Genomic DNA, 19,938 nt, shown 5'->3' on the forward strand with positions numbered 1-19,938 from the left:
ATTTTGTTTGAAAATTCCCGATTTTCCTTAATTTTTTTTTGTATTTCCTGATAGGTCCGTCGCTATGTTCAGATTTATAAAACTTTTAAGTAGGTAGATAATCGCTTTGCTGAACAATATAGGTTTTGAGTGCATCTCGATGAATGCGTTGAACTATAATTCGATGAAAAATTATTGTTTATGATGAAAGTCGATTCTGAGCGAAGATGATGGTTTAATCATAGAATAGATAAAATTAATAAACTATATTTTCATCTATTCTGGGTCTAATTTTTACCAAGATAACCTAAGTTACTAAGGTTACTAAACAATTATTTAATAATAATATTAAAATTTTAAAAAATGTTTGTATTTTTTTTTTTGTAATCCCCGGATAATTTAGTTAAGTATTGTGGATTTTATTTTTTGACCCACCCAAAGTACAAACTAAATCCTACATTTATTGCTCCACTCAGAATCTAAATTTAATTATTAATTATATAATTTATAATATTGATGAAATTATGACTTATATCAACTTAATATTGAGGTTCATGATATATAATTCGAAATTTCATGGTGCTAAGAAAATAATAATATATCCATAATCGTCACTTTCATAGCAAAGGAAATCCATCAAAATTGCTCATCCCCAATCATCTTTTCTTTTGTTATGAGTTATGACCACACTCGTAGCCTTAATTCATGCCCACGAAATTAAACATTTTTTGATTTTAACATTGATATTTTATTTAAAATAATAAAGTATACATATATATAATTAAAGCCAAATTTAATTACTCTAAAAATATAAGCGTAAAGGGTGTCAACGGCATATACAAATTGTATAAAAATACAATTTACAATGTTATTACATAACGAAGTATAACCAAAATAATATGTAGTGTATAATAAATAATATATTTGTATAGTTGACATTTTGGGATATTAGGACATACTTTGATGTTTTGGTATATGCTTTGATGTTTTTATAGTTAAAGATCACATTGACTTTGGTAAATATTTTCGTGAGCTAAAGTAAAAAATGTATTAGTTTAATAATTATAAATTTTACTTTGTCATTAAGTCGATCAAAATTATTATTTATTAATTTTTTAAGGCATTTTTATTATAAAACCTAATCTTGAATTTTTTTTGATTTATGACTAGGGTAATATTTATATTGAATTTAGGGGGTATGGAAGTATACATGGATGATGGAGATGCATACTTCATATCATGCATATGAATATTGAATACATGTAATGGTAAAAAGTCTTAAGTAGATACCTATAGTACGTAGGTACTTTAATTGTAGGATTAGTATATTTTGAATAATAACAAAATAATTATAATAACTAATTCAAAAATGTATTATATTTTATTTAATATTCAATTTGGTCAAAATTTGAATATCCAACATTTAAAAAAGTGATGTACTTTCGATATTATTTATTTCTGCAGAACAACATACTTATAATACATTTTGTATGAAATTTCCAAGTTTTTGGTATTAACATTGAGAATTCTTAGTTCCGACCAGAATCTAAAATTATTAGTATAGAAACTTTCAAACATTAAATATTTAAATTTATACATGAAAAAGTATCCAATATATATTCATTGTGCACTAGTACTAATCATCGAAGAGAGACGAACAGTCAATAGTCTTGTATTATGAATAGGTATAACCGATATAAGATATATTTTCTTTTCCTTAAAGTTATAAGTTATAACCCATAATAAGTATTTAAAGGCATTATTTAATCAAGTTGCGTAAAATAATATTATAAGCCCCTATAATTATTATCTATAATTTAAAAATGTCGTATACTTTTCCAAAATCAATTTATGCACAATATGCACATATTATGTATTATTTATTATATTATGGTTTTGGTTGATACTGAATAGAAAAATGATATTATTCAAAATTTTTTTTTAAAAACTTTTAATGATTTCGTTAAATGTTCAATTTATGGATTAAAACTAGATACGATTGAAATTGCTTAAATGTTTAAAATCATACATTATATACACCTATACGTTTTTAACTATCAATTTAATGAAATATTGTTTAAATGTAGTATACTGATGAAAATAATGTTTTTTTTTCTCTTCACATATTATGTAACAAACAACATATATTTAAGCGTAGATATGTTTCTTGGTCGTCGCGAAAACAACCCATACACACTGGTGGTCTGTCGTGTCAAAGGATATATTATATATACACTATTTTGTCCACACTCTTTTATGTACAGATGTATTGATGTATAAAGCGTATATTATTATATAAATATAATATATATATATTACATATACATTATACACATACAACTTTGTATAACATAATATAATGACGTATATAATATTATACACACTGCATCGACGGAAGACCCAGATCAACCCCGCTGCTTTCGAAATTACCCCAATTACCCATAAATGTATATACGCACAAATATACACATGTATATACACACGACGAGACTACTCTGTGAATTCGCATTTTATATTATATTATTATTATTATTATACGTCGTGCTCTGGTGAACTTGCAACTGATATGCCCGCCCGCAGCCGCCTCCCCGTAAAACATTTCTCGATGAATTTTCCAGAGATGCAGTACACGCACGCAAGGCATACGTATATATATATTATTTACGATATATGACATTACGGCGATTTTTGAATTTTTTTTCGCCACAATTACATATTTTTTATAACGCCACCCGCCGTTCGCGGCCGGCACCGGGCTATTATTTTATTATACGGACGCGGGCGGCCATTGCACACACACACACACACACACACACACACACACGGTAAAAGCTGGCGGCGTAACACTCTCGGCGTTGGTCGTCAGATGGCGCCCCCCGTGTGACACTTTATCGACGCCGACGAGTCGACGGATGGGCCTGGCCGACTGGCGCGGGGGCGTCGTCGTCGGCTGCCCAGCGGCACCACCGCCACCACCGCTATATAGCACCGCATATACATACGTACATACATGCATATACGTACGTACACGCCGCGGCGGTGAGCTGTGCGTGTGCGCGGCGCCCGCGTACAGCCCGTGACGTCCGCCGACGATATAGTCGCTGAAGTCGCCGCCGCCGCCCGCCTGCCGGCCCGCAGACATGACGCGCGCACGCGCGCCGCGCGCTCCTTATAGACGGTTTGTACGCTGCGCCCGTGTGCGTGTGCCCGCGAGCGTGCGCCCGCTCGTATTCCCTTGCGCTTGTGTTGGAGTGTGTACGCTTTTGCGTGTGCGCGCGTGCGGTCCCGTGTGCCCGTGTGCGTGTGCTCGCGCTGGCGCGTGCGGGAGTGTGCGAGAGTGTGACGCGCGCGATAATCCAACGACGGATACCACGACGGTGCTCTCGTCCTGTGTTAGTCGTGCCGCGACGATGGAATACGGGCCAGAAATAACGTGATTATCCGCGCGGCCCCGTGGGCGATCGCAGTCGCGTTTTATACCGTTACACATTATTTATCATTTATTATTTTCCGCGTTGTATTATTTTCGTTTCGTTATAACAAGTCTGCCGGCACTCCCGCTGCAATAGCGCCCCCCCGCGTGTGTGCGCGCCGTATTTTCCACGGCCTCCTCGTCCTCGTCGTCATCGTCGTCGTCGTCGGCGGCGGATCGCTACACCGCCGCGCACCAGAGACCATCGGCTGCGGCACCGCGCGACACGCGTCGCCGTAGTGTTAATCTGCACGAGCGTCGGCCGCTGTGCCGATCGCACGCGGCGGCGGTGGTCGTGGCGTTGTATCGCGCTCGCAGCTGATCGTATAATATTATTATTATATCGTCACCATAATAATATCATCGCGTGGCATAATAATTCACGTAATATAATATAGCGCGCAGCATCGCGTACATCGCGCCGCCCAGTGCAGGTGGCCGTGGTGGTGGTGGCGGCGGCGACATTTTTTTTCGCGCCTCGTCCGCTCGCTCGTCGTACGTACCGCGCCGCCGAACAATGTAGTAACGCATCAATCACTTCGAACACGCTAACCTCCGACAACCGGCGCCGTTTGATTGCGGTATCGTCGTCGTCGTCGTCGTCGTCTTCGTCTTCGTCGTCCCGTGTGTCGGGACGTGTGCGTGTGTGTGCGTGCGCGGTGCGGTCGTAGTGACGTGTTTGCCGACCGGGTTTCGGCACATATAGGAAATCTGGCTGGGACGGAAGCGGCCGGGTGCCGGTGCGGGTGGCGGTGGGGAAGGCGGCGGCGGCGGCAGTGCTGTTCGCGCAATGGCGGACTGCCGAGGGCACGTATTCACCAAGAAAACCTTCCACCTACCGGCCTACTGTCACAATTGCACCAATTTATTGTGGGGCGTCGTGACGCAGGGCAATTTCTGCACAGGTTTGTCCCCCCGTGTTTGTCGCTCTCTCGCCCACTCGCTCGCTCTCACTCTCTCTCTCTCTCTTCCCCACGCGCGTGCCAACCACCCCCACCTCAAACCTACCCCACTAAATTTCCCCTCCTGATATAAATTTCCTTGACACCATCCACTTTGCGGCGAGTATCCAAATATATATATATATATATACATATTATACATATTTATTATTATTACTATTACGACTTATGAGTATGACACGAGTGTCAGTGGTGACGTGTTGGTGGTGATGGCGGTGGTGGTAGTAGCTGTGCTAGTGATAGTGGTGGTGGTGGTGGTGGTGGTGGTAGTGGCGGTGCGTATTTCTACCTCAGGGATGAGATATTTTGTTTCATTTTAACAGGAGAGTCGAGAAGGGTTTGTACAATTAACACGTTTGTGGGCCTTTAAGCACCTTATGGCCATTTCTCTGAAATTTAATAATTTACCTATACATAAAGTATGTTTACCTGTGTTTATTTACTAAACATTTTAATATTACATATTGTTTGTTCTCTATATATATATACTATGTAGTGCATACGCCGATTATACCACAGGTGTACTTTGTCGATTTCGTTGACCCCTATATCAACCGGTGCTTATGATTCAAAATGATAAAATAAACTCTTTTGTTATAATTGTGTATTCCTCAGGTTGTAGAAAAATTATTTGTTAGAAACAGTATTTGGCCTTGAATGAATTGCATCCTGTTCAGTCCGTTATAAATTGACATCGACCGAAATGTTATACTTATCAATTTATCATTATTTATTCAATGAGAGGCTTCACTTCAAATTCTATAGTAATGTTCAATATTTCGGCCAATACTCTTCTGCTTTAATACTGGTAGATTTTTCTAAGTCTAAGTATATTAATCTTATAGTTTATTGTTTCGATTACTATTTCGGTCCCCTTGCAATCAAATATACGTGAGTGTTGAGTCTAATACACAAATTCTATACTTTCAAAAAATTAGAATTGTTCAATTAAAATGATAACAAGTTAACCATACATATGTGGTGTATGTTAAACCAAACAATAAATTAAATACAATGTAATATATATTGTAAAAGACAAACACAGTCAATCGGTTTTTTTCTTTTGTATATTTTGTTATTAACCACATAATATATAAATACACATGTAGGTACCTATATAAAATGTTGTTTAATGCACGGTAATTATTGTAGTAGCTATGACCTATTTGGTCTCGTCGACGTCACTGAAAAGTTTTAACATTGATCTGCGGTTGAGTGGCCGATAGAACGATGAGAGAAAGACAAACAAAATATAACGATATAATATACTCAACACGCTTTATTTGAAAAATTCATTTTTCTACTGATCTTTACTGTCAGTGTTTAATGTCTAAAAATGTTTAGATTAAACTGAAAAAAATGAATTTAGAAACGAACTAATTTAAAGTATATTTATTATATAATTTTAAGTAAATAAAAAAAAATTATTCAATTGTGCTAAATAAATAGAATATATTTAAAATAAATGCCAGCTGGTTACTATGATCAAAAATATATTTTTTTAAGTTTTCAAATGTAAAATAAATTCTAAAAGTTTTCACATTGTATCATTTGGAAAATGATAAAATGGTATCAACAAACTAATATCCAGTGTAACATATTATATAAATAAATTTAGTCAATAAATATATTTTAAAACATTTTATGAAATCAAGATATTGTATTATATAATGACGATATGAACACATTTTATAAAATAAAATATATAAATAAATTGTACTTATACGCGTAGGGTTTAATAAAAACTAATAAAAAAAAATATTTATTTATAAATATTATGATATATCACAGCAAAAACAATAACCTCAACTTGAAACAATTTACCTTTAATGAATATAATTTGTACTAGGTACCTTTTATAATTTCCTACATATAAGGAATTATTATTAAACGGCGTTCTGTGTATGCAATAATAGTACATATTAATTATAGTGCTTGTTCCGGGTGACTTTTATTCGATTGTATTTCATTTAAAAATCCTTATTGTTAAAATGTGCTTATGAACGTAAGTTTGTTTTTCTACTTAAATAAATTTTTTCACCGTAAACGTGTTGTGTTTCCAACACTGTTAGCAAATATCTTCGTGACGTCAAAGGCAAAAACTTGCTCAACCCGTATTCCCGGTGCACTATAATCCCTATGGGACTTGCCCCCCGACAATTTTACTCTCTTACAAAACGCCCATAACTATTATTATAATTCCCCTTCTATAAAAAAATATATGTAATATTATAACAATGGATAGATGTATTTAATAAATTGGAGTTAAAAAAATAATTTTACCCAAGAGTACAAACAACCTGTACATGACAGGACACGAACTTCCGAAAGTAATTGAAATCTAATTTAAAATCATATGGAATCTAGTATTATGATTAAAATTTATTTCTAGATGTATTTTTTTTAATATACCTAGTACGATCCCAAAGGATTCCAAGTAAATTGAAACATTAATAATACTAATGATTATGATTAAAGTTTAAAATAATGTGAATTTTAATGTAATATCCAACTGTGATTGTTTTATTATTTAAAATATTTGAAAAATATCTTTTCTATACTTATTTATTTTACTATAATAAACAATAAAAACTTTTATGAGCAGCAGTAAACATTTAAATATTCGTGGTATGACTATAGTCTATAACTAAGATAAAATGTAAAATAAATATTATAAGATTAATAATACAATTATGTACAGACATTTAAATGTGTAGGTACCTTAATGAAAAACGAAAGTAAGGGCTTTGATATTTATTGCAACGTAATACACGTGAATATTTTAATAAACATAAATTGACATATACGACTACTAAACTTTCTATAAGAATTCCGTAGTCAATGTTAGTTTTAAATAAATCGATAGATAATACAAAATATAATTGGCAGTTACAATAGTACAATGTATATTGGTCAAAATGTATCAAAAAACCTTATAAAAGAAAAAAATAAACAAAGTCCAACACAATTCAGTTAATGTTTGCACAAGTTGAAGAACAAAATATAAAATATAGAAGAAAAAAAAATTAATAAATTAAAAATATATTATTGTATGGTATAGAGATTTTATACAAATAATTAGCTAGCGAAGTGTACATTAAACGGCATTAAGTAGGTAGTATCATTCATTACCTCTTTCAGAGCCATTTTCATTGATAAATAGTATTTTTTAAACTTTTTAATACTCAAAACTTGTATATAAATTAAACACATTTTATGAGTCAGATTATTTTACAAATATTTTTAAGCAGATAAATAATAAATTACATATATAATTTATACTTTTAGCGTATTACTTGACGTAATTGTTTTTTTAATATTATTTCTTATTTACTTAATTAGGTACAAAATTGTACAATGTATTATATATTTACAATGAACATTTTTCAATTATATATATTATATTTAAATTGGTATAAAGAAATTAACTTTCGCTAATGTTATTTTGTTGATTTTAACTCCTGAGCATTGCATAAAAAAGTTAGTAGGTAGAGTGACATCTTATAACTGCCAATAGCACTCAGGAACTAAGGAAACAAAAATTTTGTAAAATTTTAAGTGAATATTAAAAAAAAAATATATTTATTTGATTTACTGTTTGAAAAATAATGATTTTTATGTATTGGTTAACTTATATTCTTTAATTTGTGGCTTTGAGAAATTTATATGAAAAAAAAAATGTCAAATTACAATTGAATTGATTAAAAATGTAGATATTTAAAAAACCTACAAACGTGTTGGTTTTAATCCTGTTGATATTATTGTGTAAACTGTAGATCGCTTACAGCCTTTGATTTTTTTGCTTTTTAATGTTTCAGTATGTAATTATATAGCTCACGAAAGTTGCCTAAAAAAACCCGGCATTTCACCTTGCCATAGTCTAGCAGCTAGTTTAATTAAGGTAGGTAACACTATATATACCTCATAAAATAGTTAAATTTTAGTTTGGTATCTATATTTTTTATTTTATCATTAGAATCCAGTATCACATTGTTGGTCCGAACCAGTAAGAATTAGAAACCAAAGATGTTGTAACGTTTGTCGAAAAAGAATTGATGGTCGTACATTTAGCGTTACATGTGAAAGTAAGTATGCCCAGATTATCCTTATATCATGTTATAAAATGATTAAATCAAAAGTACTAGAATAATATTTGCGTATTAAAATTAACTCCTCTAAAAATACCTCAAATTTTTTTTGATACGTTTATCAATTAATTTTTATAGATGAATAATAGTTTAGAATGTATATTTTATTTTAGTTATGAATTAATTAATCTACGTTTTACTTAAAAATCAAAAATGTTCTTATTATTTATTTATTTTAAAGAAACAATATTTTTTGCTTCGCTATAATTTATTTGAAATATAAACAAATTGTACCTCATATTTATATTTTTACATTTTGTGATTTCTATGATAAGAAAAAAATCTATAATATAATATGTAATCTTTTTATTTTAATTGATAAAACAACTGAATAAACTTAGGAATTTAAAAAAAGGCAGTGACCTTTTAAAACATAAAACTATCTTATAATATATTATGTTAATACCGAATAGAAAAACATACAAAATACATCATAGAATAAATAAAATGTCTATAGAAAAATGTGCTGTAAAAAGAAATTCAAAAATTATTTCATATCATATTTTCTAAACAAAAATGTAAATTTGTATCATTATGATACTTTTTAAAATTTATAAATACCACCTCTTACTTAATAGTTATAAAAGTTCTGAAGATTTACATCCATTATATTATATTATTATATAAAGTTTAAAAATATATAAAACTTTTACAGTTTGTCATTACTATACCCATGTCGATTGTATACCATCGGCAGTGGCCGATTGCAAAGAAACAGCTACTTATCATCCGGGGAAGTTGTTGGATTCCGTGCATCATGAACACCATTGGAGAGAAGGAAATCTTAGACCTGGTGCAGTGTGCTACGCTTGTGCCAAACCATGCTGGACTACCGATTGTCTGGCAGGATTCCGATGTGAATGGTGTGGTATAACGGTAAGTGAATTGTAGCTGAAATTAATTTATTAATATATATATGTGCAAAAGTGAATAGTATAATAATAATTGAAATAGATTTGCAGGTATTTCATAAAAAAGATAATTTTAATTATACGATAATATTATTATATTAATAATATATCTTTACAAGATATGAATAATGAATATTATCATGTTTGACGTGATGAAATGAGTTATATTACATATTATTATATATTATATTTGATATTTTATGTGTTAATTAATTAATTAAACCCAAAAGATATGGTTTATCATATTTAAAATTTAACAACATAAAAATTATATAAAAAGTTTTAGAACTTTAAACAACAAACACATGTCAACCTTTCAACAATTATAAATAGCCATAGGTATATGTACAATACAATTTACTTTTTACAATTTAAATATAAATTAATTAAAATTATTTTTTAGTAAAAATATATATATTATCATAAATTAATACTTAAAAAATAATGATTTCCAAATTTGTAATTTGACACTTTTTTCGGCAATTAAAATTTAGTTTAACATTAAACATAAAGAATATCTACAAAAAATATTTTTTTTTTCTATTAGTTTAAGTTTTATTTCTTATTTTATGCATTTTAAGTTATTTTCTTTCTTCACATATTATATAATATACGTACATATTTTTTATTTATATATATAATATATAATATATAATCTTAAAGATTTTTTCTTAATTTATTTCATAACAATTATTAATAAGTACATTGTATTATTATTTTAAGCATTGAGTAAATTTAAATTCAGAAAGCAACGATGGGAAATCATAATTACCATTGTCAAACATGTCTATTATAGTTTTAAAATAATAAAAAAAAATTATATTTTATTATATTCTTAGTAGACCAGATAATATCTTGGATCAACAAGTATATAATGTACTAGGTCGATTGTTAGTATAGGTAGTATAGGTGGTACATGTTCAAAAATAAAAGTATATCTTATTCATTTAAATACTACTCACTTTAGTGTATAGTATATTATATACTTAGATACTACTAGATTACATAAATTGATTTATTATATAAAAATATTTTAATTACACAATTTACTTATTATTATCAAAAAATCTATTTAGACTTAAATTTTAATAATGTGCATAATATGCCATACGTTTTCTTTTTAAATGTTCAGGCTCATGCAACATGTCGTAGTCAAATACCTTACGAATGTGATTTCGGTATACTGGGTCCAATATATTTACCACCACACGCAGTTAGCATTCCACGAACTGAAGTGCCAATGGAGTCAATTATTGGTGTACAAGTGCGAAGAAAAGAAAAAGCTACGCGTAAGATGGATTCGAAAATAATAATAATAATAAATTAACTGATAGTTATTATGTTTATTAGCTCGAAGTATTTCAATCGAATTTAATAGTGGTGAAAGTAAAACTAAAGACATTGAAGAGGAGGAAATGTATGAACTTGAAAAATCTAAAGAAGATAAAAATGAAGGTATATTACAGGCCCCTTCAACTTCATTTCTAGGTTCTAACCTATACTAGATATTTTTGCGGGTCCTTTACAAATTTTCCAATAATAAAATGTACCATAAATTATTAATTCATCGAGAATTTTGAAAATAATAATGTATTTTTTATCACAAGTTACAATATTATTTAAATAATTCAGATTCGGACGATAAATTAAACAAAAAGCAGTATATTGCACAATACTGATCAATTCTAGCCTATAAGAGTTAAGTAGTAGATGTATAAATCTAATAGTTTTAATTGAAAATAGTTATAACCTACTACAAGCAATATAGATGTCCCATACACGATAATTTTTAGGTAAACTCACATATCAAAATTTCAAAAATGACAAATTTCAACGGACTCCTAAAATATTCGGGCCCTATTCCAAATTCAACCCTCCCGCGTCCCTCTTTTAGAAAACTTGGGGTACACATACATTATTAATTATACTAACTACTAAGTAGTCTAGATATATTTTATATTTAATGTTACACACGATTTTTTTATGTAGAATTTGTTAAAGTATATGACGGTGACGCATCATATCTTAAACATAGAAGTTTTACGGTGAAAGTTCCAAAAGCAGTAAAAACCGAGACGCTCATTTCTACAATACTTCAATCATTAAACATCTCTCAATCTGCAGGTAATTATTATGAATGCGAGTAACATTATTATTTGTAAAATAATCTGCAACCAACTACAAGATAAAATTGTCTTAGTGTGTAAATAGAATTACATATTTGTACAAATAATGAAATAACTAAACATTTTATAAATACCTATAGTAGATGAAAAAAAAATATTTTTTTTTAATATAAGTGAAATAATTATTTTAATTTTCAGAAGTATCTTATATAAAAAAAGATTTCATATAGTATTTTTTTCACTTCATAAAATGTTTGCCTTTTTAAAACCAGTTACTACTCTACTATCAGTCTATCACTTGTGTCGTGTATATTTCCTTCCATACGTCTCCCTTGTACTGTACTAGCCATCTACGCTGCCCTGTTACTGCGAAAAGCAGTAACTACAAAAATATCAAAAATGAGATTTTTATGTAATATTGTTAATGAGATTATTCTGAGTATAATTTTATTAAGGTTAAATACACAAAAATTGACGTCTAGTGGCTTAAAATGCAACTAAAAAAAGTCGTAACTACGACTACAAAAATCTACAAAAATCGTACTTTTCCTAGAGTAAAACGCAGTAATTAACAATTCCTACAATTAAAAGCAGTATGTGCATTGAAATTACTGCGTTTACCGTTAGGATCAAAATATTAAATGTTTTTACTGCATTTTTATCTAGTAATAACAACTTTATTATTATCATTTGCCGCGCAACTGTCGTAACTTGTTTTTGTCTATCTACGAATCTAATGATAACTTGTCATAATATTACGGAAGTAAAATGTATGTTTAATTATTATTTTCAAATATATTTATTTGAATTGTTATTATTCTAAATAATTACATTTATAAATAAATTATAATTATTATGTCGGCCCCATCAAACAGAGCCAAAAAGTTATTAAACCTTGCTTAATCTAGTATAACTATTAAAGAGACAGTTAAAAATAAAACAATCAAATGTAATGCCAATGTAACAATGCAAACGAATAAAGAATCATAAAGTCAAATGGTACAAAAATGGATAAATAATATGATATTGATAATATTGCGTTTTATACATTGTACCACTTTATGATATAATGTAAGTAACGCTAAAAAGAAAAGCAGTAACTGTAATATTATGTGAAAATTGTTAAAAATAATTTATTAATCACAAAACTTATAGCATTTTTGAATTTTTAGCATAAATGTCCATCTATTTCAGTGAAAAAGTGTACTTAAAGTTTTCAATTAATTATAAAAAGTTAAATTTCCCGAAAATTGTATTTTTGTAGTTAATGCTTTTCCCAGTAGGGGCAGTACGTCCGGATCTTCTTCCTAAAATTTTTCCAACTATATAATTATAGTTATTATTATCAACGAGTTTCCATCCACTTGTCAAACAGGCTCAAACCACTCAAGAGTTATACGCTCCTTATTGTACTCCGTTTATTTCTTACACCGATAAATTATACATTTTTCGATTTCCTTACCATTTTTAATCGGTCTTAGTACCATTTTTTCTTTCAAAGATCCTTAGACTTCGTAACTGTGCTTTTGACAAATACATACGTAATATACGATACTTATACATATCCTATAATACTGCACTATAATTTAATTGTTTTATAAGTTATTTTAATAAATTGTTTGTTTTATAATTTTAGAAAACTTTTATTTGACTGACGCGTATGGCTTAAACGAACCAATACTGGAGGACCCTAATCCAATAAATAACGTTACTAGATTAGGAGGCAAGAAGCCTGCTGTTTTTCTACGTCTAAAGTTAGTTAACTTGATACTAGAATTTAATTTATTTACTATTTATTAAAATATTATTTTAGACAAGACAGTCACGGTGGTTTGGTAAGAGTTTATCCTGGTCGCTTACAGACTGATATACCATTTTGCGTAGTTTCTGTCGATCGACAAACTACGGCCAAAGATCTGATCGTTGAATCTTTGGCTCGTTTCGGCTTTACTTCACACAATTCAACAGACTATAGACTCAGTCAGCTTTTATTGGAACATGGAGGTATATTTCCAAGCTTCAGCAAAATGCAATTATTATTTCATTATTTTATAATTTATTTACTATTTTAAAGTGACGGAACGAGTACTAGATTTTGATGAAAAACCATTAGATATAATAAAAAATATTGGGCAAGAATCTCTTCGACAAATGGAATTAATGCGGTTCTATTTGCAACTAAAGCAAGACCCGCATGGACCTAATATTGCTTTATTTGTTGGAAATTTACCGACAAATTTATCTCAGCGAACATACGAAAATATTTTGATGACATTTTTAGGAGGAGGTAATTAATGTTAATTCTTATAACCTAATATAGGATGAGGAAAAAATATATTTTCAATTTATGTTTTATTTTTTATAGATTGTAGATTTGAAACTATTGGACCAATTTATTACGAATATGGTTCGTTGGTAATTATGTACAATGACACTAAAATTGCTGTAAACGCAATGTATCTTCTTAGAGGCGCAGAATATGAACACAAACATCTGTTAGTTATGCTATTGCCGAACATTGACCCAGTAATGGTACCAGCAGAAACACAACCATTATTAGTATTTGTAAATGTCAAATCAGGGGGTTGCCAAGGTTTGAGCTTGATATCTAGTTTCCGAAAGCTGCTTAATCCTTATCAAGTTTTCGATTTGGGAAACGGCGGACCACTTCCTGGGTATTACAAATATTTATTTATTAATAACAATTAAGTGTAATTTAAAATTATAGTATGATTTTTTTGAAATTAAATTATTTATTTTAGGTTATTTTGGGTTATAATATTTTCATGAATATATTTTTACAATTATTTGCATACTTTATTTTAGATTCTGAGCGGAACGATAGAATGTATTGATTTTAAAATGATGTGTGTTTTTTGTGTGTCTATCATCCTCTTTAAGACAGTAAAAATTCTTTGATTTTCCACCTGGTGTGGAGAGTAAATTTCTGGTTGAAAATTGGATTTAGTTGATACTTAAAAATTCCTGTACTTTTAAAAAAAAACGAGGATAAACCAAAAAAAAATTAAGAAAAACCTAGGAGAATAATTAGTTTTTGGTAAAATGAATTTCTTTATTTTGTTATAATTCTGAAATGGATAACCATAAAAACTACATTTTCACCCAGTGCTTATATTATCATTTTCTATACAGTGTATAATTTTCAAAAAATGTTGACTCCTTTTAACTACCTACCAATAATCTAATAAATGCAATGTTTTCGGAAAAAATTAAATCAACCTACTCTAATACTACTGATAAAATAAATTGCTAATAGTAATATAAAAAAAATGTGAAATATTCTTAGTGACATATTAGACCGAAAACTCATCTCCGCTCAGAATCGTTTTTCGTATACACCATTGAATTCAAATTTAACAGAATATCCATATCTGGTGGTTCACCCACCTTTTTAAATATTTATTTATTATTTGATCTATATTGTAATTTGTTATAATACATAGCTGAATCCTCTGTAGTTTGTATTCATCATTATAAAATAAACATAAAAACATAAATAAACTGTGTCGATAATATATTGTTCACAGTAATAAAATATTGCTGATTATATAACAAAATTATTTTATTGCCATATAAAGCCAATGCACATTATTCAATTTGATTATGTGTAGGTTCATAAATAATTTATAAGACTAATAAATTAAAAAATTAGTATTTGACTAAATAATAATAGATTAAATAATTTATTTTGTATCCTAATCGTAAAAATTTCATTTTTAGGTTGTATGTGTTCAGACATATTAGAGATTACAAAATCTTAGTTTGTGGTGGTGATGGTACTATTGGCTGGGTGCTTCAGTGTTTGGATAACGTAGGCCAAGACAGTGAATGTTCATCACCGCCATGTGCTATTGTTCCATTAGGAACTGGCAATGATTTAGCTCGTGTACTTAAATGGGGAGCCGGGTACAATGGTTCGGACGAACCTATACATTTATTAGAGGATGTCATTGAAGCAGAAAAAATTAGATTAGATAGATGGACAGTGGTTATTCACCATGAAGATAGGGCGGATGGTCGACCAATACATGTGCCTAATTCAGTTGGTAAGTTTATACGTATAGGTGTATAATATGTATGACGTATATATAATATGTATTATATTAATATATTTGTTATTAATTGTATTGTAGGAATGAGTGAAGATAACACTCAAATTTTTGTTATGAATAATTATTTTGGCATTGGTATTGATGCTGATTTATGCCTTGCCTTTCATAAAGCTCGAGAAAAAAATCCAGAAAGATTTAATAGCCGGTAAGCATTTTACTACACAATCAACTACGTATATTGACATGAAATATAGTTTAAAACTATTTTAAATTCTTATAATTAATATGACTTAAAAATCATAATGGTTTACTTTACGTATAAGCTCAATTAACAATTATGGTATTTAATACTTAAAACAATTTGGCATTTATTAATATACTATACTCCTTTAGTACAATTTACAATTATGTTTCAGATTAAAAACAGTCTTATATAGTGTAGTTTATATTTAATATTTTCCTTTTAGTCACATACTCGCATAACATATAATATCTATTTTTAATATGATTTTTTATAATCTCCCTGTACTTCTAAATAACAAAAATATATTATTTAAATGCATCAAACCATTACCCAATTTTTGGTGGCTAACGAACTTCTTATAGTCTTTTAAAAAATATATTTTTTACACGATCACCACTTGTTTCCGACCAAATTAGTTATTTACAATAAATTTTATATTACTTATATACTATATGCAATATACATATATATTAAATTATAATCTTTATAATTTGTATATATAAGTTACTTGACAAGTTAATGATATATTGAAAAAAAATCTCAAATTTTACCGAATTTTTTTTTTCAAACATATCTTGGTTTAGATACTCGCCATATTCATAACAATTAGGTTAATATGTTTTTTTTTTGTATTAATTCATATACTTGTGCAAAATTATCAACTGTACACTATTCATACTTTATCAGATTAATAATATACAATTCATTAACATATTGTATTTTCAACTTTGACACCGGAATAATAAATCAGTGTACCTACTGTACCTATACAATGAATAACGATTCTAAGCGGAGGCGGTTTAAATTTTTTGGTAACCAAGGTTACCAATTTTAACAACTATTCGTATGTTTGTATTGATTTTATGATGTATGTTGTTTTATTTTGTTTTCTCTCTGAGAAGACACTTTATCATATAGAAAAAATTCTCCAATTTTTGTGCGAGGTTTCTATAGTAACAAATTAGATCTAATTTAGAGCGCTCAGTTGATTCTTTAACAGCTAAAAATTGAAAATTGTTAATATTTTATTAAATCATCAAGAAAAGAAATTACTAATATTTGTTAAAATCGTAATATTGTTTTAAAAATAATTGTTTGGTAATATTGTAGTTACTAAAAAGTTACTGTCTTCGCTCAGAATCGTTTTTCATCATTTTACATCGTTTACAATGATTGATTATTGAATTTAAATTTAACATATCCATTACAATGACCTAATTAATGAAATGATACACTCGACACCTGCTGTACAACACTACAACAGAGCGGTTTCCTATTTAATGATTTTTTTTTTTGTTTTTCTTGATTATTTTAAAAAATGCTGTGAGATTTCTACTTTTGACTCATCAAAGTTCTAGGTAGATCCAATAATATTTTACCAGAAATCGATCACATACTATACATTGCAATTAAAGTCGTATAGTAGTTATGGCATCACGAGTACATTCAAAATATGTGATCACTTACCAGTAATAACATTTTAAACTAGAATTCCATACTTATAATTCAATACAATTAAAAAGTTAACCACGGTGATAACTATTTTAAAATGTCAAAACCAATTTCAAATATAGTGAACAATAATTTGTTAGATTGTACTAAGACGGAGACAAAACTGGCATATATTTTAAAATATTCAATTCTATATACTATATATATATATTAATAAAATGTATAAAATTATAATAATTAAATAATAATTCAAAATTAAAATGTATATTCTAATTAATACGTCATGTATGTGAATATTTTATAAAATGTATAGTCTAAAATTTAGACTCTAAATTGACAATTTTATAAAATGATTTAACTTCGCTAAATAAATATTTTTACAACAAAAAGTTTTCATACCAGCTAGAGTTAACTGAGAGTCCTAAGTCTCTATTAATGGGAAGGAAAACGTATATAAAAGCGTAGTCTATATAAATTTCATAAATATCTCGGCTCGCCCAAACGATGTATTAGATAAATTAGCTAGGGTTCCGTGTAAATTTCGCCCAAACCATATATTATTTTGGGTTATTCGCCCAAATGAAAGCCGCACACCTACATATTATCAATATTTTTTTATTTATTTAGATTCAATAGAATATTTTCTTACCATTACCTAATATCTAAAGTCTAAACGTTAACATTTATTTATTATAGAATCGGTAACAAGATTGAATACTTAAACGTTGGATTACGTAAAATAATCCATCCACCTTGTAAAAATCTTCAACACGGAGTTCGCCTGGAAGTAGATGGAAAATTAGTAGTGCTTCCTCAACTCGAAGGACTTATTATTTTAAATATTTTGAGGTTTTTAATTCTTAATATTACTTTAAAAACAAACAATAATACTTGTTATTTTTTTTAGTTGGGGGTCAGGAGCTAAACCATGGGGACGAAATTGCAATGAAGAACAATTTTCTACTCCAAATCACTGGGATGGAATGCTAGAGGTTGTAGCTGTGTCTGGAGTAGTTCATTTAGGACAAATCCAAACAGGGCTTAGATATGCTAAACGAATTTCTCAGGTATGTTTTATAATTATTTTATTTTATTTTATCTAAAATCTAATAATTTTTTCAGGGCGGACACGTTAAAATTCATTTAACTAATGAAGTTCCCGTACAAATTGATGGTGAACCTTGGGTCCAAGGACCTGGTGAATTAGTAATTCTTAAATCTGCTTTAAAAGTATGTCGTATAATAATAGGTTTAACCTAAAAAAATAAATATTTAATTTTAACTCTTTATATTAAAGTATATTTAATATTAAATATTAATTAATAATTATTTATATTCGTGCTTTGTATGTATAACGAATATATAATATAAACTATCTTTATTCAAAGTCATTTTTGACAAATTTTAGCTAAGTTGGTAAAATTTTGATTTAGTTAAATCAATACGGAAATACAACTTAAAATTAAACTACTAATATATAAGATATATACCAAATAATGATAAAAATAATTTGTTTTAGGCGACCATGCTTAAGAAAGTAAAACGTACAGAACGGAAACAAACCTCTCGGACTCGAGCTGTTAGATACATGGCTAATCTACAAGCAGTTGCATCTGTTAATGGCAGTGAGAACGAATGAATCTAAAAATTCTTAATTCCTTTCAGTAACCTATCCCTCGACAGCAACAAATTGTCAAACTGGTTATCGAATATTATATCTGTGTTATTCATGCATTTGATCATTTTTATAGGTAACTAAAATTAAAAAAACAAAATAATTACTATAGAAACAAAACATAGCATAGGAGCTCCAGTGCTCTATTTTAAGACGATTCCTGGATATTGCTTACCGACTGTCATTTTAGTATTAATTATACTTCCCTCAAGATCCTATTTTTGAAAGTATACAAAAATTATTTGTTTACGAATTCTGTACACATTTAAATGGCGTTCGTATACGAGAATGTTATGCATATGCTTTCAAAAATAGTGACACTGTACTTAAATCAAAGTACCAACCTAATTTAATAACTACATAGATCTGAGGAAATAAAATTAATTATATGCACAAAGCAAATAATGCTCTTTTAGAATTTTAATTGTTGCTTAAAATATTTATTATTTTTATTATTATTAAATAGGTAATTGATTAAAATAAAATTATTTAGAACCAACATTATTGGTGGCATAATCATTTGTGGGCTCAATTCGTTGTGGCGACTTCCGAGTGGTCATAATGGATCTCAAACGATTACGTCATTGATTTAAATCGTTCGTTGGTTAAGTTTTTGGTTTAAGTTTGTATATTAAGAATAATAAACAATTTTTGCTTTTTTAAACTACTATTGTTCGCAATTAATTAACTATAGGATTATAGTAATTTTATTTTTATCGATTTTCATCGAGTTATATTGTAATATTTTAATTAATGTAAAAATAAAAAAATCCCCTGTAAATTGTATTGTATTAAGTTATTATTAAATGTTCAGTGTTCCTAAATCCTATACATTCATTTTTTTAAATTTTGTGAATTTGTGATACACAAAAAATTATAGAAGATATCCGTTATTT

At 29.1% G+C, this 19,938-nt stretch overlaps 1 protein-coding gene across 1 annotated transcript; it reads left to right on the plus strand.

The window, feature by feature from the left end:
- The first annotated feature begins 3,281 nt into the window (after positions 1–3,281).
- LOC132918200 (diacylglycerol kinase theta) lies at positions 3,282–19,823 on the plus strand. Its single transcript, XM_060979337.1, has 17 exons — positions 3,282–4,356; positions 8,232–8,314; positions 8,390–8,498; positions 9,217–9,437; positions 10,605–10,761; positions 10,823–10,927; positions 11,462–11,596; positions 13,235–13,352; positions 13,412–13,602; positions 13,673–13,885; positions 13,964–14,273; positions 15,340–15,665; positions 15,753–15,876; positions 18,064–18,216; positions 18,275–18,434; positions 18,490–18,597; positions 18,887–19,823. The coding sequence occupies exons 1-17, from the start codon at positions 4,242–4,244 to the stop codon at positions 19,004–19,006; spliced, it is 2,748 nt and encodes a 915-aa protein (XP_060835320.1). The 5' UTR covers positions 3,282–4,241; the 3' UTR covers positions 19,007–19,823.
- The last annotated feature ends 115 nt before the right edge of the window (positions 19,824–19,938 follow it).

The sequence above is a fragment of the Rhopalosiphum padi genome, chromosome 1 (genome assembly GCF_020882245.1).
Source record: "Rhopalosiphum padi isolate XX-2018 chromosome 1, ASM2088224v1, whole genome shotgun sequence".
In the NCBI taxonomy this organism is placed as follows: domain Eukaryota; kingdom Metazoa; phylum Arthropoda; class Insecta; order Hemiptera; family Aphididae; genus Rhopalosiphum; species Rhopalosiphum padi.